We start from the raw sequence: 27,928 nt of genomic DNA on the forward strand, positions 1-27,928 counted from the left end.
ACACTTATTAATACATATTTAAAAATTAATTATGTAATTAAATATAATTTATCTTTAGATTAATTATTCAGGGAACAATATAATTATTATGAAGATAACTTTAAAATCCAGCTGGGGGTAACAAAGTGTTGGATTCATAGTTAGGAAAACCTGGATTCAAATTCTTCCTCAACTATTCACTAGCTGCATGACCATGAATTAGACACATAACCTTGCACTTAAGTTAAAAAAAAAGAGGATGAGGAAATATGGCTATTGTTTATTTGAAAAATACCTGGAGATTTTTGTGGACTATAAGCTTAACATACAAATGGCAGCTAAAAAAAATAAAAGCCAAAATCTTAGGTTTCATCAATAGATAGTATTATCCAGAAGCAAAGAATGGATAGTTCCACTGTTGTTTCCCCTGGTCAGACTACATGTGGTATGCAAGATCCTTGGACTTTGAATCAGAGAATTTTTTCCATTGACTTCCTCTGTGAACTTGGGCAAGTTACTTAACCTCTCTGAACTTCAACTCAGGTTCCTCATTTGCAAAAATGAGGAGGCTGGATCAGATGGCTTATTATGCCCCTTCCAGATTGAAATTTATGATCCTGTGATCCTATGACAGTGATATATTAGAGAATGTTCAGAGAACAACTAAGTTAAGAAAGGAAGTTGAAATCATGCTATATGAAATTCAACTGAATGAACTGGGAAAGAGGATTGAGGGTGGAGTGCAATCATAATTTCTTCCTTTAAAGATATAAAGTGCTGATATATGAAAGAGACATTAGACTAGTTTCACTCAACTTCAAAGCAGAATTAGAAGAAATGAACTGAAGTTGCAGTGAAATTTTGCCTTGATATAAGAAAAAATGAATTAATAAGTAAATATTAAATAAACTAATAAGCATATAACAAGCTCACATAAGTAAACTGTCTTGAAGTAATGCGGGCTCATCTAAAGAGGGAGTAGGTTCTCTGTCACTAGAAGTCTTCAAGAAGAGGTAGCATAACCATTTACTCATTCAGGAAATTGTAGAGGGAGATCAATACAGTTTTAACTATGTGTTCTGAGATTTTTCCTTTAAATTACATAGTTTTACAAGTATTTATTATCTCTTTCTCTGCCTCTTTCCCTACTGAATAGTTTTAAAAAATCCTCATATTGAATAGACATAGTTCAGCCAAATAATTCCCTCACATTGAGCATGTCTAAAAAAATATGTCTCATTGTACATATTAAATTCATCATCTCCACTGCAGGAGGTTGGTGATCTGTTTCATCTTTAGACCAATGGACTTATGGTTTGTCATTGCATTGATCAGAGTTCTACTACAGGCTTTTCAAATTGTTTTTCTTTATAATATGGTTATTGTGTAAATTATTTTTCTAGTACTTTTCTCTTCACTCTGCATCAACTCATAGAAGTCTTCCTAGTTTACTTTGAAATGGATCATTTCAGATGATTTGAGTTAATGTAATTGAGTGAGAGAAGCATATAAAAGTAAAACTCACTTCATTTGCCTTCCCTGGGTGTCAAGGGCTATGTGAAGTTCAGATTAGTTCCAGATGTGTCAAGGCAGAGCATGGAACACTTTCCTCTATGGATGCCTATCTGAACATAACCTAGACTGGGTATATCTTTATTTATGATAATGGTTAATACTTTTATTAATGACTTAGATAAAACAAGAGGTGATATCCTTATCAAATCTGCAAATGTCACAATGATGAAGGATATCTCTCACAGTAGATGAGAATAGAATCTGAAAGGATGTCAACTGGTTAAGATATAGAACTGAATCTAATAAGATGAATTGTATTAGGGATTAATGTAAACTCAGGAACATGAGTTCAAAAAAAATTTATTCTACAAACACAAGACAGGGAAAGCACAGTTAGTTAGCATTTTTTATCTGGAACGAGCTGGAAATTTTATCAGCCTCAAAACTCTATAAATCAATTGTGTGATATATAACAACCAAAAAAACCCTAAGAGGATTTAGGAATGCAAAGGGAGCAATTAGTAGGAAAGTGATAGTTCTTTTAGTCTTCCCTTTGAACTTATGACAGTTGAACTTTTGTTCTAGAAACCATAGTTTAAGAAAGATGAGGATCAGAAAAATAATAATGATTAAAAATACTAATAAATTTTACTAAGCACTTAGTACTAAGCACTTGTTATAAGAATAAATGAAAGCCAGTGTCTACTGTAAAGGTGTTTGTAATCTAATTAGAAAATAAAACACACAAAATTAAACTGAAAAGCAGGGGACTTCAAGAAAAAGTAATGGGCACTGAGGAATAATGAAGAGGTCTAGGGATTTGCAACTGAATGGGAAATTAAAAAATTGCTGTCTTGGAAACCTTCCTTAAACAGAGGTTTTGAAAGGAGTTCTTCATTTACAATCAGAGTATAAGTAAAAGTTTAAGACTTTCAAGGGGGAAATAAAAGATGAATTAATGGGGAAAAATGATGACTATTCTATGTTCCTCATAGAGTTGTTAATGGGATTGAAAATTATTAAAATATTTGAGGAAAAGAAATTTAAAAAAGAGGTGTCATTATGACTACTTCCCTAAAGTCTGATTAGATTATATAACAATTTAAATTTAAACCCATCTCAATATATGTTTGGATATTTATGCTGGTATTTGTTCTTTCATTCCTGGTATAGTCATAGAATCCCAGAATATTCCTTGGGAGTCATTTAATCCAAGTCCCTTACAATGGAAACTCAGAACAAATAGGTTATGTGTGGATAAAGACAGAACTAGAAACCAGATCTTCTGATTAAGGTTCTAGATTGTTAATAAGAACCTTGGGATAAGTAGTTGTGTTAATATCATTGTCGTCATTTACAAATGAGGAAACTGGGGCACAAAGATATAAAGTATTTAAGGTCTAGAGCTATTCATTAGAATAAAATCTTTTGACTAGAAGTAATATGTACTAAGATTTATCTAGAGGACAGAGAGACAGAATGAGAGTACAGTGAAACCACTAATCTGTACTATCTAAGGGAAGGGTCAATCTGAAATATAGAATATTTGAAAGGAAATGCTTTTTAAATTAATTTCAAATATATTCAATAATAAAAGGACATGTCTAACTTGATACTCCTAAATAGGTATTTTCTTCAATGACTGCCTTTAATTGATACATAAGCATAATGCTACATTAACACTCTTTATTATATACAGTTGTACTAACAAATAGCTTTAAAAGTTAGCTGGATTTTTCTTTTAGGAGGTAATCATTCCTTTCCCTAGTTTTATTTATACTCCTTCCTTTGAGTCTGAGTTAAAATATAGGAACTATTGCATCCCTTTGCTGACACGCTCTCATAAACCTCTAAATAATATTTAGTGTTACCTTTGTCTAAATCAGGCAAATAGTTATCTATTATTTGCTTTTTTATTTATCCCATTGGCAAAAGGTTTCCTATTGGAGGATTGATACTTGGGTATTATTTATTTTTTTAAATTTCTATAACAAAAGTTTCTCTTTTTTAATTCTTTTTTCCTTTCATGTGTCTCCCATTAGATCAGGAAATTGACATTTCAGTCCAGTAGACTCAGGCCAGATGTTAGTTCTCTGGTTGAAAGACTGATTTCCTGCCCTAATAGGTGACCCTTGTAAGCAAAATAAGCTTTTTCTTAATGGACTAGATTGTCCAAATGACCTCATCCCTAGGACAAGAGACCTTTGTGATGGTCCCTTTTTAATGTTGAGATCAACATCATCTGATTTTTTGCCCCCAGAATCTCTAGTGATAAAGAAGAGTATCTAATTGTCCCATTCCTGAACTATGAAGGAATCAGCATTTAGGGTCTATTCTTTGTTTTTTCCTCTGGTTAGGTAGTCCATTATTTGCTTTTTTTCAAATGATTGTGTTGCTTTATTTCATGGTAGGATAAAGTTAAAGTGCTCCAATAATATAGTTCCATTTTTTCTCTTTCATGACTTCAAACCTAAAATATGCTACTTACTTATGTAGCACATTTACTGAGTCCTTTCTTAAGCAGTAGTTGCTATACTTGGTCATTCCTACAACTATTTTGGGGTAAAACTAAGAACCCTCCAAGTTCTACCTAGATTCATATGTGGTACACTTACTGGGTTGTTCTCATGGCACCATCTCTCTTGATGAATTCTATACTGAGTTCATTTATTTTTATCTCCAATTGTATAATGACAACCCAGAAAATTCTAGATAATTGTGTCTTTATGTTTGTGTATGTGTGTATGTCACAGGAAATAAGCAATTTTTAAAAGCACCATGGAGGAAATAATTGCCTAACGTGACTAGGAGAAGAGTGTTACTTATAGAGGTGAAAAGGGTGGAGTCAAATGATATAAGAAGAAAAATATATATCCCTAAGATTATTTTGTAAGAGTAGGAATGATCGGCTCAGTGCATTATAAACATTCAAAGGGAGAACTGCACTTCTACAAAAATAATGCTTCCACATGACTTAAAAATACTGAATCTTCCAAAAAAGTAATAGAAAAGAGAGAATGCAGGACATTGTGAAGAATTATTATGTTTCATACATTCACAGGTTATATCAAGCAATGATCAGATTGCAGGAAAACAGCAATTCTATGCTCAGGAAGTTTGGAGAATAATTAAGTGTCAAGGTCTTTGTTCGGGGAACTGAGGATATTACCATTTCCTTTCTTTGAATGAGTATTTATTTTTCCCAAAATATTACAATGGCCTGTGTGATCTTTGTATCTTTTTTCCATAAAGAATTAGTCAGATGCTAGACTTTATTATTAACCATTTAAAATAAATAGATAGATAAAGAAATAAACAGATAAAACTCTTCATTAACCAAAACTTTCTTGACTTGGAGAATATTTCAAATCTATGACTACATCTGCATCATCTTATATATTTATGTTTATTGTAATTTTTAGAGTGATTTTCACTGGAAATTCTTCTATATTAATACTATTAAGAATAATAAAATTAAGAATAATTAAGAATAAAAACATCACTTTAAGGTATACAAAGGATTTTGCATATATTATCTCTGATTTTTCACCAGAATTGTGTGTTAAGTGCCATTATTAACCTATTGCCCTAAGGAGAAACTGAGACTGAGAGGAGTAAAGTGACTTGCTCAGAGTCACAGAACTAGTAAATGTTTGAAATAGGAATTTTTACTTTCATAACTCCTGTGTGATACTAGGCAGATCAGTTCTCTTATGACCAATTCCCTTAGCTATTAGCATGGGAATAATAATATCTGTCTCTCATGTAATTGTGAAGATCAAATGAGATTATATATGTCACAAGCACTTTATAAACTTTAAAGTGTTAGATTACTGTGGTGATGATGATGATGGTGGTGGTGGAGGAGGAGGAGGAGGTGGTGGGAGGGAGAAAGAACTGGAAGGGGAAAGAGAAGGAAAAGGGAAAGGAGAGGTGGAAGAGAAACGGGAGAAAGAGAAGAATAGAAGGAGGAAAAGAAGGAGGAGGAGAAAGAAGACTGAATGAAAATCTATGATTTCATTGCTATATGAAACTTCTGGTTAGATAACATCCTCTACTAATTCAGGTCATCACCTTCTCTGCAGTATAGCGAGACCCTCAAATTCTTGTCAGCCTCTATTTGTGAGGATCAGTGTAGGTCAGTACCTTCTCTGCAATTTAGAGAGTTGCCTAAACTCTAGACCCTAGAACAATGAGTAGTTTAGTTACTAGACAAGAGTCACACCGTCAGTACATGTTGACTGAAATCATGGTATTCCTGATTCTGAGTCTGGTTTTCCTAGATAGATAGATAGATAGATAGATAGATAGATAGATAGATAGATAGATAGATAGATATAAACTGTGGTGTTTTCATGCCTGAGAAAAATATTTCCAGGCAAAACCATCATTTTGCTCAATATCTGAAGGCTCATATCATTCTCTTAAGGATCCAGAGTCAGTTAATCCCCAGGAAGGAAAGGGTTTGGATAACCCATTGCCTTTCTTCCCCTGGTCTTGGCCCACCTCAGACAGTACCTCTTCATTTTTTCCCTAAACTTAAATTCTCATTTTCCCCTCTCTTTTTCTTTCTACCCCCATCATCCTTACCCCTAAATTTGAGAGTTAATGATGGAAGAAATTAGGCTTGCTTACTTTTAAGAGAACCATGAAAAATTATGAACATTCCAGGCTATCTCTGTACTTGCATCCTTCAAAGCACTGTGGATTGCATTCCTCATCCCACTTTAGGGCTTCCAGAAAGGAAATGACTCCAGGAAAGAATGGAATGGGTACCTGTCTTTATTGCTCATTCTAAGAGAGGTATAAATGCAACATATTCAAAACAAATTAGACTTTTCATATTGTTTGTTTTTTCCATATCCAAGCATATGTTATTAGTTAAAATAAAAAGAAAGAATGGTAATATCTTCTTTTCTTAAAGCATTTTTAAAAGAGACAGTTTTGTCCTTAAGAGTTATACAATTTCTATAATCTATTAGTCATCTTATATAATTATTTATTGTTTTCAAAAATCTTTTATGTATGATCTGGGGATCATTGTCATATGAACACAATCTTTTTTTCTATTCAATATACTCTTTAAACATTTTTTTAAATTTTAGGCAATGGGGTTAAATGCCTTATTGAAGGTCACACAGCTAGGTAATTATTAAGTGCCTTAGGTTGCATTTGAACTCAGGTCCTCCTAACTCCAGGGCTAGTGCTCTGTCCACTGCACCACCTAGCTCTCCCTTTTTTGCTTACATACAAGCCTGATCTAAGTGTCTTATTTTGAGGTAACTATAGTTCCTCTAGCTGGTTAGATAACATATTTATGAAATATGCTATAGTTTGTAAATCAATTTATTAAACACCTACTATCAGAATACAGGGTTAAAAAAAAGGGAAATAATTCCTGTCCTCAAGGAGCTTGTAATATTTTGAGGTGGGTAGGACTCATTATACCCATTTTAGGGATCAGGCAGTGTGGTGTAGTATTTAGAGCACTTGGACTTTGAATGAAAAAGAACTGGGCTTGAATCCTACCTTGGATATTTAGGTTTTCTCATGAACCCTGATAATTTCAAGCTTCTGAGGTGGTTTTCCTCCCTTGTAAAATGAAGTGTTTAGGATTGATGTCTTCTGAATTACATTTCAGCTCCAAAGCTGTGATCTCATGAAGAAGTCAGAGAGGTTAACTGACTCCTCTAAGTACATATTTAATATAGTATAGGGAACAGAGCTGAGATTCAAATTCAAATATTATGTCTCCAAATCTAGTCCTTTTTCTTATGTATCACATCTGTCTCTTAGGAAGCTGAACTGTTTTTTGGAGCACAGACTCAGGACTTGAAAATTATGAGACAAGTATGTCAAGCAAGATATCAACTCTAAATGATTTCTTCCTCATCCTTAGATTTTTGAATTCTTGCTTCTCCTTCCCTTTTTGTTTTTAATAAAAATGATAAGGAATAGGGCCACAAGTGGGTCTAAGAATTCTAAGTATTCCACTCTACTAGGATCTAACCTCTAGTTTGCAGTTTTTGACAGGTTCATCCCAGGACTTTGATGAGTTTTTAATAGTTTTGAGTAGTTCCAATGACTTCATTTTAAACAAATATATCCTATTGAAAAAGATTTAACTTTTATGTTTAAAAATCATATTTTCTGATAGCCTTTGTTTTAAAATCATCTTCATTTCTAAATCTATCCCTTCCCCCTACCCAGTCATCTATTCAAACTAAAGAGAGATACAGACAAAGATAAAGGAGAGAGGGAGAGACAGAGAAAGACAAAGGGGAAAGAAATTGAGGGAAGATGTGAAGGGGGGATAGAACATTCACCAAAACCAAGCAATACAGTAACTATGACAATACTCTCTACCCATAGTGCCCCAACTCTGCAAAGAGAGGGAAGTGTGTAGCTTCTTAGTTCTTCTCTAAATTTGTGAACATAATTATAGAATGTTCAATTTTGCTTTGATCTTTATGTTTATATTGCTATAGCCACTGTATATGCTATTTTTATGCTTTGTTCTCTAGTAGCTCAAAGAAATCTTCTCATGGTTCTCTTAGCTTTTCCATATTCATTTTTTCTTATCCTGAAGGAAGATGCTATTATATTTGTATGCCATAGTTTATCCATTCCTTAATCAATGGCATCTACTTTTAAACAGATGCTTTCATTTGATAATAAAAATATGACACTAATTAGCCAATTCATTAAAAGATTGATTTCCTGCTTATTAACATTAGGATACAATATGTCATAGTACCTATATTAGCGATTAGTTCTCTATAACATTGCTTACTTTGTAGCAGAATTTAGGAATTTAGTTTATTTTAGAATTTAGTATTTTATTTCACCCAAGGTGTTCATTTGAGAATTATTTATATTTCTGTTTTCATCCCTAATCATGTTTGTTTCAGTTTATCATCTGCTTTATTATACTCACTGACATTTACCAGTAGAAGATATCTTTTGAAAATGTATAAATACATTAGAATTTCATACTTTTTAGATTTTTTTTAGCCCAGAGAACAGTTGCATCAAAATTTTTATATGCAATCATAAAATTTGAGGACACTTGGACTTAGCTGATTTCAATAGTTCTATGTGCAGAAATCCAATTTATAAAATTATTAATTATTCTAATTGTGGAAATTGACTTAGATCTCACATTTATAGTAAAATTTAAATTTATCAACATCAATTTACTTTACACAGCGGCTGTTCTGAAAGTCTTAGTGAAGTTTTAAGTGCAAAGAGTATAGTGCAAAGAGTAATTACCTTAAAATCAGAAGATCTGAAATAAAAAATCAGCCTTGACTAACTTGAAGACTAGAAGCAAGTCATTTATTTCTCTCAATGCTTCAATTTTCTCCATTTACAATATAAGGTTAATAATAGTTGTACCACTCAATTCAGATGTTCAAAATCCTTTAAGATTATTTGAAAAAGGCACTTTATAAACCAAATCATAATTTTAGTTTTATTCTTTTTATTCTTATTATTTAGTAGATCTGGGAAGTATGTAGCAAAAGCAGTAACAAAAATAATAAAGTTGCTCATCACAGAAATCACTGTCTCTTAAGAATCAAAATTGTAGATAACCCAGAGAGTAATGGAAGGCATATTATAAAGAATAGAAAAGAAGAAAAGACTGAAAAATATCACTGAACAATTTTTAAAAATACAGGAGAGAAGGAGATGGTTCAGAAGGGTGCTATCATGTTCAATTTAATTAGAAAACTAGTTATATATGGTAGTCATGGTTTTATTTTCAATATTCTTATCTGCCTTTTGTATATTAAATGCCCATATTTGTTGACCAAGTTCATAATAAAATGATTAAAAATAGAGTGCAGAAAAGCATTTAAGAGATAATGGCTATAGTAATAGTAAGGAGAGTCTTCTAACAAGAAGGAAGATTGGGGCAGCTAGGTAGTGCAGTAGATATAGCTGGCCCTGGAGTCAGGAGGATCTGGGTTCAAATCTGACCTCAGACACTTAATAATTATTTAGCTTGTGAACTTGGGTATTGATAGTCTTAACTCTATTACCTTGCAAAAACCAATTTAAAAAAAGAAGGAAGATTGACATATGCACTACACTCATATGCAGGTATGTTAAACAGATTTAGAATCTTCCATTTTAGAAGATTTATAGTAAGACATAGACAAGAATTACAGACTGAAAAGGTTTAGATGGATAGTGATCTGTACTTCTGGAGAAAATATGTCAATGGGATCATGGAGCCTTTGGAGTTTAGTAAATAGTACTAGATAGATATTAAGACCTAGACATTTTGAACATACAGAAAAAGATAATATGATGGGGACAGCTAGGTGGTGGAATAGATAGTGCACTGACCCTGTGGTCAAGAGGACATGAGTTCAAATATGATCTCAGACACATAATACTTACCTAGTTGTGTGACCTTAGGTAAGTCACTTAACCCCATTGCCTTGCCAAAAAAAAAAGAAAGAAAGAAAATGTGATTCTTTAAGTTACTTAATTTCTTTTCACTTTATTTTCTTCATCTATAAAATGAGAGGGTAATCTTTTTTTATAAAGTCATAGATTTTTCACTAGATGAAACCTAGGATGCCTTTCAATTCTAAAAGTATTATTCTATAGTTCTGTGTTTTATTATTATAATCTTATGGAAAGAAAAATTCACAAATGATTCATTTAGTCTATAAGGAAGTCATTGTGTTATAGTCTTGGGAAATCAAAGATAACTAAGACATAGTTCTTGCCTTCAAAGTTCTTAAAAATCTAAAAGAAGTAAAAATCTTCAAGACTATGGAGAAACAAATAAATCTTAAATGTAACCAAAAGAAGACGATGCACTTGAGTTAAGCATCATGCAATCTATGAGTCAAGAGATATGAGTGATAATTAAGAAAAGCTAACTAGCTTATTCATGTAGCCATTGTGGAAAGGACCTCATTTATATTTTAGAGAGTAACCCCACAGGCATTAGTATTTTGAAACTGTGTACAGTTAAACCACCTCATTAATGATTTATTAGATGATTCCAGATCACAGGTCAAGAACATATCCAGTGGAATGTCTCTCATACTCTTCTTGCTATGATGATGGTTAATGTGTTGAAATAGAATGACCCCCACACATAATATCACCTCTAAAGAGTTAGGAGGCAATTACTTGACCTTGAGTCATCATATAGATGTGGAAACTGGAAAATAGAAAGATTCAAGTCTTTTGCCTGAGGTCACAAAAAGAATCAAGAAGGAGCAGATACAGAATTAGGGTTCAGGATTTCCAAATCCCAGTTTAGTATGCCAGAGCTGGATTGTGGTGTCTAGCCTAAAATATGGCTTTACTGTTATCTATGATACTTCATCTCTGCAGTCAAACTGTTTAGTTGATATTTCCCCTACATTTTATTTCCCATCTCTTTGCCTTTGCCCAGGTTGTTTGCTCATTCCTAGATTATTCTTTTTCCTCATCTCTATCTCATGTAATCCCTAAGTTTAGCTTAAATGTTCTCCTCTGTCCCCTCTCCCATTGGAAGTTTATCCTGATCTGATTTCCTCCTCCCCATTTGCTTAATATCCTCTTTCTAGAAATTTTATGCTTTTCTCATTATTTTTCATATATATGGTTTTTTCACTCTAATAGAATGTAAGTTCCTTGAGAATAAATATTATTTCTTTTGGAACCCCAGGGTTAGATCATAACTATGATTTTAATGGTAGAAGGAATTTCACTTACCAAAAAAGAGTACCAAATGTTCTGACACTTAGAATCTTAGAGAGTCATCAGGAGACACTAAATTCTTAAGATTCCTGCCCAGGTTAACAAGACTTGAACTGAGGTCTTCTTAGCTCCAAGGTCAAGTCTATCTACTAAAACAAACTGTCAATCAAGAAACATTTATCAAATGTAAAATAATATGATATATATGCAAAATTTTAAACTGCTAGCTATTATTATCATATGCCACGTACTGTGCCAAGATTTAGAATGGAAAATATTTCTCTTTCTCTTCCACTACAAAACATAAGACCTTATATTTCAGCCAGCTATTGCTACTGAGGCAGAAGAATATATACTGTTGTAAATTTAGAAAAACATAGTTTTAAAAATCTACATTTGATACTTTTTTTACAGTAGTTGTGGAAAGAAGTATTTTGATAGGCTCTCTGGAACACTAATACTCTACTGATGATGTTTAGTGTATACTTTTTTATTCTTTGCTTTAAAGTCAAATATGAAAGGAAACATGTCAAAGGAGAAAACTGAATCAAACATTGTCATTCTTCCCTATCTTGAATCTCTGTAGAGTCCATGTCAAGAATACTGTGCAGTAAAAGTCTTAAATGCATTTAGATGGTAGATTGGCCACTAGAAAATCTTTAATACGTTGCCAACAAAAAGTGGCACATTATGGGGAGGCTTCACTTAAAAGTAGACCAAGTTGTTTCTAGGATCTGATTGGCTCTGACTTTCCTTGACTTATCCCTATCCTAAGTCATTATGGAGTGGGACCAGGAAAACTTGTCCTTGGGACCTGAACGACCCTGGCTCCCCTGATTCAACTTCCTTCCATGTAAGGACATGCAAAGTCTTAGTCATGTGGAGATTATGTCCTCCAGACATGGCAGATTTCTAAAATCTACAAAAATCACTTCACTTTGCTTTGATGATCAGATGATTTTTATAGTGAGGGAGGCTGAGGGTTGCATGTATAGAAGCTAAGTACATTTTTATTCTTGTATATCTTGATGTTTTGGGTAAAAATAAACCTCCTAGTACTAAATGTTCAATGATTTGAGTCCCAACATCAAATCTGAACTAAAAAGAATGCTGCTATTAAAGCTGCACCTCTGACAATTATATTTTCTTAATTGTAGTTTCAAATATTTATCTGTATTCAAGGCTCTCTACAATATTATTACACCTTACCTTTTGAAACTTAACTCATTCTACAACTTCCTTACACTTTTGCAATCCAGCAAAATTGAAATCTCTCTATCCTAAAGGTCCTGAATTGACTGTTTTCTTTCCTTTGAAGCTATCCTACATATCTGAAATGTTACCCTCTACTTCTTCTTTGAATTCTTACCTATTCTTAAAAGTCTGACTCACAGGTCACATTCTCCAAGAAGTCTTTCTTTTGATCTTTTACTTTGCTAGATGACAGTGTCTGTTCTCTATACTCCACAGTTTTGTGCTTTTTTTTTCACCTTTCTAATGCACATAGAATACTTTTCATTTCCCAGAATATGTTTAATAAATGATTGTGTTTGTTTTCATAAATATTCTGTATGAGGGAGAATGACTATGTTTTTGTTTCAGAATGTAGGAAACAGATGGTCTCACTTTTTTCTGTACCTTCAAGGTTTACTACCATAGACTCTACACAGTAAGAAAGAACTGAGATCCTGGTAATTGCTCTGGAGGTATGGTTTTTCCAACTCCAACCTTTATGCCTAAATGGTTCCTCTTGCTCAGATCAGATTCCCTCCACATCTTCCCCAGGTAGTAGCATCTCTGATTTTTTTTTCAAAGCCCAGCTCAGTTGTGCCTTCTGATAAGGTCTTTCCTGAATCCCCCAGATGTTGGGGGGGGTTCCCCTCTTGAAATGATTTTGCATTTATTTACTTTCTTGTTTGTTGTAACCAGCCAGTAGTGTAAATTCCTTGAGGGCAGAGACATTTTGTTTTTGAGTTCCTAGGGCCTAGCATTGTACCAGCACAAAATAAATGCTCGTTAAATTGAATTGGTCTTCAGCATCAAAGGTAATATTCTTGGCAGCTCTACTAAGTCCCCCCCCAATTCATTTTAATTTTTGAAAGAATTACTAAGAAAGAACTCTTTCTCTAGCGCGTCTCCTTGGCTAAAAGGGATCAGTCAGGAATCCACTCCTTTGGGAACACTGGTACAGGTGTGTTTGTTGACTGTGCTACAGCCATAACACGTGGTCTTCGAATGAACCCGACCCTAGCCCTCCCCAATGCAAAGACTCCGCCGACATCCCACACTGCCTTTCCCCGGGGAGCCAGGGGTGGAGGCCCGGGTGGCGAGGGGGAACTAGCAGAGGGCTGCGCCTCTCCGAATGACAAGGAAGGGCTCATGCCCAAGCTTTCCACACTTGTTTTTATTCCTAAATCTTGCCCAACAGGGGCAGGGCTGAAATTCCTCAAGTCTTTGGGGAGACTAAAGCCACTTGAAGCCCCAGTCAAGTCCGCAGGCCGGACTAGTTTAAAGATTAACCTTCTCCAGGTTGTAGCAGGCCGGAGAAGCGGTCCCCCTCGCTCTCCACCCCCGCCCCCCCCCCAAAAAAGAAGCGCGGCCTTGGGAAGCTGAGGGCAGCCGGGGAGCAGCGGCAGCAGCCCCAGCTTTGGCGCCGGGAGCTCCGCGGGGCCGCTCTTTCAACAGGCGGTTTGTTCTCCCGGCCGGTGGCTCATTTCCATGCGAAGAGCTGACATCAGAGCACCTTTTGTTGCTAAAAAGCTTTCTAAAGCTTGGGGGGTTGGGGGGAAGACCGACTGGAGGGAGCAGTCATGTGAAACTGGAAGAGCTCATTTGGGACACAGGGGGCCTGGGCTTTGCCTGCAAACTTGAACCAGAGCAGGGCCCAGTCCTGGGGGGCCGGGGCTGGCCGGGCCAGCGGAAGAGGGGAGGAGCGGGCCGGAGAGGACTCCGGGGGCTCGTCGCCCCGGGCAGAAACGCCTTCTGCATTCGTCCTCTGGAGTCCGGGCTGGAGGGAATTCCCTATTGGGACGCCCAGTGGTGTGAGCGAGCTGAGCCTTCATCCCCTGGGGCTGCCTGGAGCTCCCGCAAGAAACTTTGGGAAGGCATGTCTGTGCTCCAGCGCGGGCTGGTGCGGCCGGGAGCAGGGCAACGCGGCCGGCCCGAGCCAGGGGACAGCCGCCGCTCCTAAGCCTGGCCCTGGCTGGCAGGACGCTGCCCCCGCCCCCCTTCCCCCTTGGGGCATGCCCTGGGGACCATCCTGGTGACTAGGAGGAAGGCATGGTGAAGCAGCTCGGCCGGGCTGGACGAGTGTTTACTGCTGGAGGGCAGGAGCATCGCCACCCACCAGTGGCTCTGGGGAAGCTCGGGTGAGCTGGAAGGCACAGCGATGGAGCAGGATCAAGCCGCAGGTCCCGAGCCGGAGGCAGAAGCGGAGTCCGACAGCGTCGGGTCTGACGCTTTCTCCAGGCTCTGGACAGATGTCATGGGGATACTGGTGAGTTAGCTACCTGGGGAACCCGAGAGGAAGGCTGCCCGAACCTCGGAGGTCTGATCGGACGGAGCTCCTCTCTAAGAATGAGCTCGAGCTTTAGCATCCTCATTCAGAGGTCTAGTAGCCATGATAGGAGATCTGTGGCTTAGAGGGAGAGCGCACTTGGGGATCGGGTTTCAATCCCCCCTATGAAAATGGATCACCGACAGATCAGATCAGTTCCTTGGTCCCTGGGGATTATTGTTTAGACAAGTTTTTTTTTTTTCCCCTGGACACCTGCTGAAAAGTTCGTGGGGACTAGGCAGAGGTGTCTTCCAGAAAGGTTGATCTTCAAGGAAGAGAGTTTCCTATAGGATCCCACAGAACATTTGGATTTGGGGACTAATTTATGGCTCCCACTTGTATTTGTCTCTCCTTTTGTTGTCTGACCTTCAAAGGAACACAACTCTTGCTTTACTCAAAACTCCCTCAAAAGTCAATTTTCAGTTTTCAGTTTTTTTCTGGTTTGTGTGTTGGTTGCTCAGTTTGTGGACCTAAGTATGATTATGTTGTAAATTCTATATTGTCATGGCCATTTAAAATGCTTGGTAATATCTCTAGGAGTTGATATTCTAAAGTTTTCTCCAATTATGCTCCAATCTAAACTGATCTTTAATAACTCGGAATGGGTAGGATTTTTGGTGTTTTAGAGTAAGGTAGGTAGGTAGGGGTATGTGTGTATATGTGTGGGTATGTTTCTGTCTTTGCTTGTGTGTGGGGCTTGCGCTATTTCAATCCATGACCAAAAAAAGATGCAGATATATAAAAAAAATTATGCATTGCCTGTATCATACAAAACAACCCTATTGTTTGAAAAGACTGATTGGATGATGACTTAAATACAATAGACATTTTTCAAATAGACAAATTACTTTTCTTCCCTGTCCTTCCCCTCACCCCCCTTAAAATCCACAAGTTATTACATTTGATCTGTGGGTTGTTTTTGGTACTGATGTTACCTCTATAGAATTACAGAAAGATAAGTAATAGATTTCTTATTTTTTTCTTATATTTTAAGAATCGCAATTTTAGATAGGAAGAAACACCTGTTTTTTAACTGTATTACATTAAGGTTGATTTCCCCCCCCCTAAAACTTTTTTTTCAATTGCCCAATAAATGAATTGATTGGTTGTATAATGGTAGGTTGTATTGAAAAATTCTCCAAAACAGGAAAAATGGCTTATTATTTATTTCCCTCAAATTATTTATTCTTATTTAGAAACTTCCAAAAATTGAAAAACCTAGTTCTAAGTATTCCATTATATATGTGTGCACAGATATTTTGATTAATGGCTCCAATAAAGAATGGGATCCCAGTCAATGGGTTGGGGAGGGAAAGAAAGAGGAGGAGATTGGAGGACAGGAAGGGAGCTGGTCCTGAAGTAGATTGGCATTTACTGAAGAGCTGTTTTCTCTCCCCTGGCAGGTTTTAGCACTGTGTTCGGCCAGTTACTGCAAAGTCTTGTTTGGCTGACTTAGTGATGGGTGGGGCAGAAGGAGATCAAACCTGTTATTCAATGGGCAGATGGAGGAGGGAAGAAAATATGCAGTTCTTTCAAAACTAATAGCATAGACTAAGGTTTAAAAGTATGTAAAGTTTGCCATAAGCAGGTTGTTTTCACATGTGTTTTCTCACCCTTATATATCTTGTTTTCCTTTAGGGTACATTTAGCCCTTTAAATGCTTTCCTTAGCAAAACTACTCAGTAATTTAACCTAGAAGGACATGTCAGACCTTTTGTGAACATGCCTACAGGGAAGAGTCCAGGTTTGTAGCAGGAGAGTCTTGATATTTCACTTTGACTGCAATTCATTTAAAATCCTCTTACAACAGAGCTATTACTGTTCTGAATATTGAAGTCTTTCCTAGTGCTGCTTCTTTTGGGATATTATACCAAACAACATAAAAGTGCCATATTTTTCACCTATAGCTGAGTTTACTTTTCTTGACTCTACCTAGTTTCCTGGATCATACTGTCTGTGGGTGTTTCTTGGGAAAGATATTAGATTTGCCTACATTCTCCAGTGGATTGAGGCTAAGTTAAATGACTTGCCCAGGGTCACATATAGCAATAATGTTTGAAGCTGAATTTGAACTGCAGTCTTCCTGTCTCCAGGCACAGTTCTCTATCCACTGAGCTATCTAGCTGCCTAACTTTTCTTATCCTCATTGAAGCCAAAGTCCTTATTATTTTAAACTAATAGTGAAATCTATAATGTTTATATTAGTGTGACCCTTAGTGATTTTCTTTTTTCAACTGATTCTCACAAAGATATTATGAAGCAAACAGAACAAGTTTTATTATTGCCACTTTACAGATTAAAGAAATTGAACTGTCTTGTCCAAAGTGATAGAATTGGGTATTGGAATCCCAATTTTTAGGACTTTCTATTTCAGCAGAACAGTCTTTCTAATACTTGTCACCTCAAAATGACTTGATAGATTGACATTGCCAATATGCTAATGTGGAGGTAAAATGCATACAGGAAAAGTCTTTCTAAATCTAAGACCAAATAATAATAGCACTTAATCTTTAGGTTATCTAAATATTAGATTTTTGGCTGAAAAATCTAACTTCAAAACTAACAGATAACAGATAACAATAACACATTTATTATTTTAAAGTTTGCAAAACACAATTGTACCATAACCTTGTGATATAATTTATTCCTTTTTTCAGATAAGAAAACTGAGACTGAGAGAGGTAAGCAATAGTCTTACAACTATTAGAGTTAGGATTTCAAATTTGCTAACAAGATAAATCCTTACAAACATTAAAGTAAAATAGCAATATGCTGTTATTTTTTTTTTCCCTGGAAAGCAATGGTGACCTTGGTAGAAGTGTGAATGTCAGGGCCATCATTGCCGATGACTAGCATAGATCCATGCCTAATTTCAAAATTGTAACCCATCCACACCTTAGCCTTTCTGACTTTTATGCTGATATTTCCAAGGGCCATCTACCCAGGATACTTAATAGAGGTTTTTGATATTTCAGGTGTACTTGTTTTTCCATCATGATAGCTTTTATTTCTCTTGAAAAAAGAGACTCCTAAATTTCTTGTTAGAATTGTAGCCTATTCACCCATATCATCTATGACTCCATTGCCTTTAGTCAAACCAAAACTTTGCATAATATGCATCCAATAAATATGTAATATTTACATATTTGAATGAGTCCTTGAATTCAGTGATAGTTGAATAATGCATGTTCATAGTATGAAGTAGGCACACTAATAAATATTTATTAGTAGATTGAGCCATATTAGCACAGTATAGTTGCACCTTTGCCCAGTTAGAAGCTGTATGAAGGCTTTTTGGTGGTGATTTTACCACTGTAATTTTAGAGAAGAAATGACACATTTATGTTTTCATCAAAAAAAAATGAATCTGGGCTTTGTTCAACCTCTAATTAATGCTAAAAATAGGATGAATAATACAAGTGTTAATGAAGAGGAATGGAAAATATGAGAGGAAACTAAGCTGCCTGAGGGCAGTGGAACATCTAAATCTAGCTGCAAATACTTGAGAAACTTAATAGCCAACTGCTATTTTAATAGATTCATGTTGCAAACTGAAATGTGTTTGCAACTTCTGAAATAACTGTAAGGTTTGTATAATTAAAACTTCTTCATAGGGAGCATGCTATGCAATAACTGAAATTTTTTTCTGAGTTTTTAAGAGTGCATGTGATATTTCATTATGGAATGAGGCTTCTGCTAAGTATTATGAAAGTGAGAATCTATGATTTTAGCCCTTTACCTTTTATTCAGTAGATAATTTGTTCATGATGTTCCTTATACTTTGAGCAGCCACTCTGAAAATAGTATTAGTTATTAAATATTTAGTTTGTTATAAATAGTGGACTTTTACTCATGATCTTGTTATCCAGTGAGTGGATTTTTAATATGATGATTTTAGTTCTCAAATAAAAAATTAGTCATATTTCAAAAAAAAAGTTATTTTCCTTTAAAAATAAACCTTTTCTTGAAATCCTGAGGGTAATCATGGTCACAGTAGACAATGAAGAACTCTATCTGGACTAGAGTGTTCCTTTTCCTTTTGAGTCTATTGGATAATGGGGAGGGGAGGAAAGTTAAATTCCCCTCAGTTTCCTCACTTTAGTAGCTTGTATTTGGGGCAAAGATTATAAGTACCTCTCATTTACCTTATCTTTCATTTTACACCATTCCCCCTTGACACTTTGCTATTATTAACATGTTGGGTTCCTGTAATTTGCATCCAGTAGTTAGAGAAACTTGGTGAATCACCCTTTTTCCTTTACCCTCTTTAGACTGAATTTATGTAATCTGGAAATATACTTTAAATGGGGAGGGAATGAAATTAATGCTTTCTGGCTATATCTTAGCTACTCCAGTCCTGACTTGATCAATGGGATAATTTTAAAGGGTTATACAACATCATTTTAAGCCATTTCCCATGAAATGATGGGCTATAATCAAAAAATCAACACAGTCTTTCATAGGGGTCATCCACTTTTCAGAGACCTTAAACCTTGTTCATTTCTTCACATTCCTATGGCTGAATTGAGTCATCAGATCTCCCCATTACCCCATTTCATAGTTCAAATGTCTGGTTGAGTTGACTTTGAGTTCTATGGGAATACTAACATTCCTCTTAAATGTTAGTACATGTAAGTTGAAATCAAGGTTTCCAAAGACTTAAGTCACACAATCCCGGATCTTCTTAATTATCTGTTAACTTTTTAAGTCATACTCAGAATGTTATGCAAGATGAAGGTAAGGAATCTGGAAGAAGAAAAAAAGGCATTATTGATATTGCCTTAGAAATGGATAAAGACAATTAACATCTCCACCTACTCTTACTGAGATTTACTACAGGTTACAAAACTGAAGAGGAAGACAGAATAGATCTGAAGTCAAAGATCTTTCCTGCCAAAGATACAACTCCTGAGCCTTGCTTTAATAGCCTTAACTGTGATTGATAATGTGCTTATCTTTTCAAATCTACCTCTTATCACCTTCTCTTTTTGATTCACTCAAGTGATTCTGAACCTTCTTAAGTTCCTCTTTTGCAACTCCTATTTGATCTTCCCTCAACCTACCTGGTGGTCTTTGTTTTTATTAGATAGAAGTCTCTTAGTTCATGTTTTCATTATTTTTAATATAAGCTTTATGAAGTCAGTGCTTATATCTCTAATTCAAATCCCAGAATACATGTTCCCATGTAGTATCAAGAGTTTGTCTTTTCCATTTTCTGTCTACATTCCCCCCACCCCCACCCCTGCCCCCTGCAATGTCCCAACATTTTCTCCTTCCTTCTAAATAATTAGACAGTTAAAGCTATATTATAATTTCCCATTTATATTTTTTTCCTTCAGCTTCGGTAGTTATTGCTTAACTCCACCTCAACTATTTCTGGAAGGTCTCATGATGTCAGATTTTAGAACAAAGTAGTCTATTACCTGTTAATGATAGACATATAAACACTAATAAAAGTCATATACACTTAAAGCCACTGTCTTCTCAAAAGAAAAAACTAAATGACTTCACAATTTATCTATTGAAAGCTTTTGTAAGTTGGACAATTGACTTCCATTAGAAGGCAGGACTTCAGTTTCCTCATCTGCAAAATGAGATCAGAGTAAATCATTATCTTTATTTTTAATAAATGTATATAGTTTTCTAACTATGATCATCATTTTTTAAAGAGTTAAAGCCTATGATCTTACAAACTCTACTTTGGAATGCAGTGAAACTAGGGTAATTATTAAATACTTAACCTTAATGGAAAAAATAATAAAAAAATAGTTGAATTATGTTTCCTAAAAGGTGTATATATACACATATATATGTATATATATATATATGTAGGATATAGATAAATAACTAAATAACTATATTTAGCATTTTCCTCTAAGGCTATAATAATCATAGAAAGCTTATAGGGACCTAGTTCCATATAGTCAAAGTGATTTCATCACCCAAAGATTGACTATCAGGTTGTAAGTATTTAATGGGGAAAAAGAAGGCTGCTAAAAGCTCATGAAGATTGTCTATAAATACAGTAGAGTACTTACAGTCTATAGATATTAATGAAATTGCAAAACATTCAATAGGTAACTTGGAGTTAGGAAGACTCATCTTCCTGAGTTCAAATCTGGACTCAGACATTTCATAACTGTATGACCCTGAACAAATCACTTAACCTTGTTTACTTTAGTTTTCTCCTCTATAAAATGAGTTAGAGAAGGAAATGGCAAACCATTCCATTATTTTTGATATTATCAGATAGGGTCACAAAGAGTTCAGAAACAACTGAAAAATGACTGAACAACAAATTATATTTTTATTTATTTATTCAAATATTTCCCACAATTGGATATTCAGTTTGACATCTTTGTTTCAGAGTATGAAATATATAGTAACATGGGATCATTGAATTTAAAGCTAGAAAGGAATTTAGAGGAGGAAACATGAAAGTTTATAGATGGTGATCTAGCCTGCCAAATAGTTTTGATGAAGAATGTATTTCTCAAAGTCATATTGGAAAACTTGTTTGCAAATCTTCTCCCTGCCCAATTATTGACTAAAATGATGATCAGTGTAGAATGAGTAAGAAAGCTTCTAAGTACCTTAGCTATTTGCTATCCATTCTGCTTCATAAATATAAGAAAGTAGGCTCAAAAAGATAACCTATCTTTATCTTTTTGCATGCCAAAATACCCAGTTTACATATATATATATGTATACATATACATATATATATATATAGATAGATAGATAGATAGATAGATAGATAGATAGATAGATAGATCTTTTAAGGGGTTAGTGTATCAAAGAATCTTGATATCTAGGAGATCCAGCAGATAAAAACTTGATAAGAGTAATAGAATGTCTCCCCTCTGATCAAAGTATGTTTTAAAGATATTTAATTCTTATATGTCTTTTACTATTTCCAGATTATTTATACGCTTCTGTTTCTAATTTAAATTAACTTTGTGACCCTAAGAAAAGCATTTAGTCTTTCTTAGGGTTTTCTAGCATTTATTCCCAGGGTTATTGAAAGGATCAAATTTACCTATACATATATATGTGTACATATGCATGTACACATATACACACATAATAAGCACACAGAAGGATAGAGAGAAAAAAGTTGTTTAGTTGGTTTCAATCCTGTCTGACTCTTTGTGGCCATTTGGGGTTTTCTTGGCAGACACTGGAATGGTTTGCCATTTCCTTCTCCAGCTCATTTTATGGATGGGGAAACAGAGGCAAACAGGGTTATGTGAGTTTTCCAGGATCACAGGGCTAGTAACTATTGTTATTTAGAATGTTATTTTATTTAATATTTTCAATTGCATGCAAAAATAATTTTCAACTTTCATCTTTTTGTAAACTTTTGAGTTCTACATTTTTTAACCTCCTTTCCTTTCTTACCCCCTGCCCTTCACATGACAGTAAATAGTCTGAAATAGATTATGCTAGTAACTGTTTGATACCAAATTTGAACTCAGGAAGATGAGTTTTATCTACTCCATATTGGTCACTTCATCTATATATCCCTTAAACTGCTACATAATTGTTAGCTATTATTAAAATAATGAGGATAAATAATGATAATTTAGTGTATTGTCTTTAAATTGTTACCCCCTTGTTCACAGTTTGTTCACAGACCAATGATAAGAAAACTTTTTTTGTTTACAAAAGTTATTTTTAATGAGGTTCTTTGGCTACTTTGATATCAAGAAAGACTCATATCTTCTACCAAATGTTGTTTTCTAGTAAATAGTAACTATGTAGGAATTTAAATGGATCTGCTTGTTTCTCTTCATCTATCCCTTTTTAGCCTTGGCCCTAGACTAGTCAATTCCTGCTTTCCATCATAAAGTAGTGAGATTAAGTGAAGAAATGAAAAGAAATATAAATTACAGTTTTTTGAGTCTAAGTTCTGGCACCACTAAGTAGCCAAGGCCAATATGCAATTCAAATGGTATGCTAATATACATAAATGTTAATGAAAAATTCAAATTGATATTTCTGATCCTTGATTTTTTAAAAATATATCCTTGACAACTACAAAACTACAGTGGGTTTTCTTTTCTCAACATAGTATTGCTTTTATAGTTATTAATATAGCCACGGCAAGTGGTAGATTTTTTCTTCTTACTACACTACATAAGATACTTTTTTCTATATAACACACATATATGTATAAGTGTTTATATTCACATATTTTTTTATTAAGTTACCTATGATACAAGAGTAATATCCTATATTAATAGTAAGAATTTATGAAGAGAACTGTGGAAAATTACATCTGGTTTGTAGTTTTTACACCTAATTTATAAAATAAACATGGAAGGAAAGCTTCCTTGTAGTTTCCTTTGAGTGGATCAATATCAAAGCTAAGGCTCCTGAGGTTAAAGGAGACAAGAGTATTAGATTTTAGAAACTTGACTGCTTGAAATTTTTGATTTGAAAATCAAAGCACAGAATTTAAATTTTGAGTAAATATGTACATTTCCAGGGCAATGTTTATTTGAAATATATTAGCTCTAAAAATTTTATCTTTATTTCTGAGTCTTTAATTTCTTTTAACTTATGTTTTAAAATATAGGGGTGGTATCTGGCTTTGTCTTTTTTACCAAGGGATCACTTTAATTTTGAATATATAGATCTAAATTTATTTTGGTCCTTTAAAAAAAATCTTTCAAATAGCATTAATGTTGAAGGGATATGTCCAAGAGAAATTTTTCTCCTAGATATTGTCAGAATTAATTATTTAAAACCCCCAAGTTTGGGGGGGGGGTAGAAGAGGACTCAGGAAGGTATTTGCAATGAAAACACAATTATCCATTAAAATGTTATCTAACTTGCTATTTAAAAATTGTCTTTGAGGCAAAAAAATTAGTGGAACCATAGTAATTCAACAGTTTCTTTTAGATTTTTTTTCATTTCCAATTAACAAGAATTTATTCTGTCTTCCTCATAGCTACCCTCAATTTGAAAAGAAAAAAGAAATTCTTGAATATGCAGAATCAAGAAATTTCCATATTGTCCATATCTAGAAATATGTTTCTGTATCTTGAATTCAAATCACCTCTTAGGAGGTGGGTAGCATGCTTGTGTTTCATCAATGATTCCCTGTAAAGATGACTTGTTACTGCTTTGATCAGAGTTCTTTTTTTTTAAAGATTTTGTTTGAGTTTTATAATTTTTCCCCTAATCTTACTTCCCTCCCCCCACCCCCCACAGAAGGCAATTTGCCAGTCTTTACATTGTTTCCATGGTATACACTGATCCAAATTGAATGTGATGAGAGAGAACATATCCTTAAGGAAGAAACATAAAGTATAAGAGATAGCAAGATCAGATAATAAGATATCAGTTTTTTTTTCTAAATTGAAGTTAATAATCCTTGCTTGGTCTTTGTTCAAACTCCACAGTTCTTTCTCTGGATATAGATGGTATTCTCCATTGCAGATAGCCCCAAATTGTCCCTGATGGAATGAACAAGTTCATCAAGGTTGATCATCACCCCCATGTTGCTGTTAGGGTGTACAGTGTTTTCTGGTTCTGTTCATCTCTCTCAGCATCAGTTCATGCAAATCCAGGCTTCCCTGAATTCCCATCCCTCCTGGTTTCTAATAGAACAATAGTGTTCCATGATATACATATACCACAGTTTGCTAAGCCATTCCCCAGTTGAAGGACATTTACTAGATTTCCAATTCTTTGCCACACAAACAGGCCTGCTATGAATATTTTTGTACAAGTGATGTTTTTACCTTTTTTTTTCATCATCTCTTCTGGGTATAGACCCAGTAGTGGTATTGCTAGATCAAAGGGTATGCACATTTTTGTTGCCCTTTGGGTGTAGTTCCAATTTTCTTTCCAGAAAGGTTGGATGAGTTCACAGCTCCACCAACATTGTAATAGTGTTCTAGATTTCCAACAATTCTTCCAACAATGTTGATCAGAGTTCTTGAGGCTTTCAAAGTTGATAGTCTTTACAGGGTTGTGATTTTGTAAATTGTTCTCCTAGTTCTGCTCTTTTCAGTCCACATCAGTTCTTATAAGTTTTGCAAGGTTTCTCTGAAACTATGACTTTTTTCACATTTGATGACACAGTGGTTTTCTGTTCTGTTATATTCATATTTTATATACATGCATGATTTGTTTGATCATTTCTCAATTTATTGGTACCCACTTAGTTTCTAGTAGTTTTCCACTATGAAAAGAGTTCCTGTAAATATTTCTCTCCATATAGGTCCTTTAAGAGCTAATTTGCCAGTAAACATTCAAAATAATTATTCAAATTGATGATTCTGGTTTTATAGTTTTAGACTATAGCATACCATCTAGTTTAGTTCTTTTATATTTTGCCTATAATGTTTTGGCATGGTTTTATTAACAGTTTTTTTCAGAACTCTAAATCATTTATTTTGGTTTTTGAATTCTAGTGAGGAAAGTTCTAGTCACCAGTTGGGAAGTTATGAAGAAATCACCTTAGTGTTACTTGTCAGCCCTGAATCAAGAACACTTGCTTTCTGATCAATTTTAAATCAAAAGAAACCAAAAATTAATCTCATTTGTAGTGTTTATGCATTTTTAAACAAATAGTAATTTGTTTAAAAATAAATATTTATATATATGCATGTAAATGGGAATTGCAATTTTCATTAAAGCAACAGTGTCTTGAAAAAATTATGAATATTGTGTCAGACATCTAGTTTCAAATCCTGGCTTTTCTATTTCTAACTATGGGAAGCAGGTAGTAACTCACTAAGATCCTCTGTTTCTACTTTAAAATGAGGGATTTGTATTGGGTAAATTCTAAGATCTCATGAAACTCTACCATTGAATGAATCCTCTGAAGCTGCTGCATCTAGTCATTGGAAAGGAATGAAGTGTTACAATTATTATTCATCTAATCCAAGGATTCTTAACAATTTTGTGTGTGTGTGTGTGTGTGTGTGTGTGTGTGTGTGTGTGTGTGTGTGTGTGATTGTCTTCACTAACTCATTTTACATATCAGGAAGCAGACAAAGATGTGACTTGCTCTGGGTCACCTAGTCTGAGGCCAGATGTGAACTCATGAAGACTATTAGTCTTCTGACTCCAGACCCAATCCTTTCTTCACTAAACCACTTGGCTGCCCCCATCCTGTACTTCTACAACAGAATAAAGAATGAGCTAGTACCAAAATCCTCACACACTACTTGGAACCATCTCTACTGTAGAATTAGCAAACACTGAGGACTTCTCAGCCTCTCACTTTATTGAAATGGGGAGCATACCTAGCCTTTGTTTATAAAAAATTCCTTAGAGAATCAATGACCACAGAAAAAAGTTGAGGTGCTATGGAAATAAATATCCTTGATATTCTTGATATTATCAAGCTTGATATCTTTGAAAGATAAATGATTTTTTAAAAAGCAGTTTCTATTTCTGATTCCAAAGAACATGCTATTTTTTTTATTGGAGAGGGGGGGTGTGAGAGAGGGAGAACCCTCAAGGAATTCCCAGTAGTTTCCATTCTCCCTCCTTTTATAACCCCTCCTGATGATGGTCATTATTCTTCGTTGACCCCCTCCCCCAAATTTGAGATTTGTGTTTCATGGCTTAAAAACCTGCATCCTTAGCATATTTTAACTTCACTAGTTGCTGCTAGGCGATGTAAATTCCAGACTGCCAGTCTAGTTTATTCAGTTCCCTTACTTGAGTTCAAGGTGAAGTAAGGACATGTACCGAGGAAGCATTTATCCGGGAAGGACTCTGTCTCACAGTTGGGGCTGTGGCCAAGGACATGTAGAAAGAGGGGGTTGATGAGAGATTTGCTTTCCATGAGAACCTCCATTCACGAAGGACACTCAATGCAAGCTTAGTGAATTGAATGGTTGGATTATAGAATTTAGAAAGGGAAGACAGTTTATAAGCCACCTAGTCTAAATCAAATCCTAGAGAGGTGAAAGGAAGTGAGTTCACTCTTCAGGGAGTAAATAAAACAAGCCCCCTGGCTCAAAATCCTGTCCTTTTCCATTATGTTATGAGACTTTCATAAGCTAGCTACTTCATTTACTTCTTGTCATAAGTACAGTTCAGTATAGTGGAACCCCAAAACATACAATTTAATAACCATTTGGTGACCATCTTTCTTTGAAAACACTTTTAGGGAGAATTAAGTTCTAGTTGGTTCTGGGGTACAAAGAGAGGAATAAAACAATCTCTGCCCTAATAGTCTACCAGGAAATTACAAAATGTACAGAAGTAAAGACCATATATACAATATTATATAGCACATTAAATTACTGCATATATGTATATATATGTATATAAAGATGTATGTATGTATATATATATATATATATATATAAATAATTTCAAGAGTATTGCTAACTAATTGATGGTGATGAATGAAGCTAGAGTTTCTCTAAGGGACAGGTAAGAAGTAATTGTATTGTAGGTATGGCAGACTAACCATTTGTGCAAAGGTATGAGGGATGAAATGCTGTGTACAAGGAACAGCTAGTGGGCTTTGATTAGTATCATTTTGACTAATATGGAGAATATATGAAGCATAGTAATAAGTATACCTGGAAAAATAGGTGTAAATCATATTCTCAAAGACTTAAATTATAGATCAAATAGCTGAGTATTTTCATTTTTATTCTGAAAGCAATAGGGAACCATTGAACTTTTTTTTTTCAGTGTGAGGCTGACAAGAGCAGATATATATATATATGTTAGGAATAGCCAATTGTGGTAGGATAGATTAGAGAGGGGAGATCCTAGAGGCAGAGAGTGTGGGGAATTAATAGGATATTGTAATACATAATTTGAGAACTGGACCCAGGTTATGTGAATGGGGGGGTGGATATATAGGTGCAAGAGATAGTCTTATGGGCACCTAGTTGGGTAGTGGCATTGAAAGAGAAGGAAGGTTCAACCATTCAGTCATTAAGCATTAATTAAGCATTTACTTTGTGTCAGATTCAGTTAGGTATGGGGAATATAAACAGCTAGGTGGGGCATTGTATAGTTCCGAAAGACCTGAGTTCAAATGCTGCCTCACCTTCTTACTAGCTGTGTGACCCTTGTCAAGTCTCTTAACTTTTTTATGTCCCAGTATCCTCATCAGAAAAAAAAGGGGAATAATGAAGTATTTCTCTTACAGGCTTGTTGTAAAGATTAAATGAATTA

General features: G+C 34.9%; 1 protein-coding gene across 2 annotated transcripts in view; it reads left to right on the top strand.

Annotated features, from left to right (window-relative positions):
• Positions 1 to 27,928, top strand: part of SASH1 (SAM and SH3 domain containing 1) — a 471,174-nt gene that overhangs the window by 228,170 nt on the left and 215,076 nt on the right. Inside the window, exon 1 of one of the 2 annotated variants that reach the window (XM_074187790.1) lies at positions 14,442 to 14,701. The exons of the other annotated variant lie outside the window; for it this stretch is intronic. Within the exon in view, the coding sequence (XP_074043891.1) occupies positions 14,594 to 14,701 (108 nt within the window). The 5' untranslated portion in view covers positions 14,442 to 14,593. Of the gene's footprint in view, positions 1 to 14,441; positions 14,702 to 27,928 lie in introns of those variants that run through there. 2 annotated transcript variants of the gene reach the window in all.

This window comes from Macrotis lagotis, chromosome 5 (genome assembly GCF_037893015.1).
Source record: "Macrotis lagotis isolate mMagLag1 chromosome 5, bilby.v1.9.chrom.fasta, whole genome shotgun sequence".
NCBI lineage: Eukaryota > Metazoa > Chordata > Mammalia > Peramelemorphia > Peramelidae > Macrotis > Macrotis lagotis.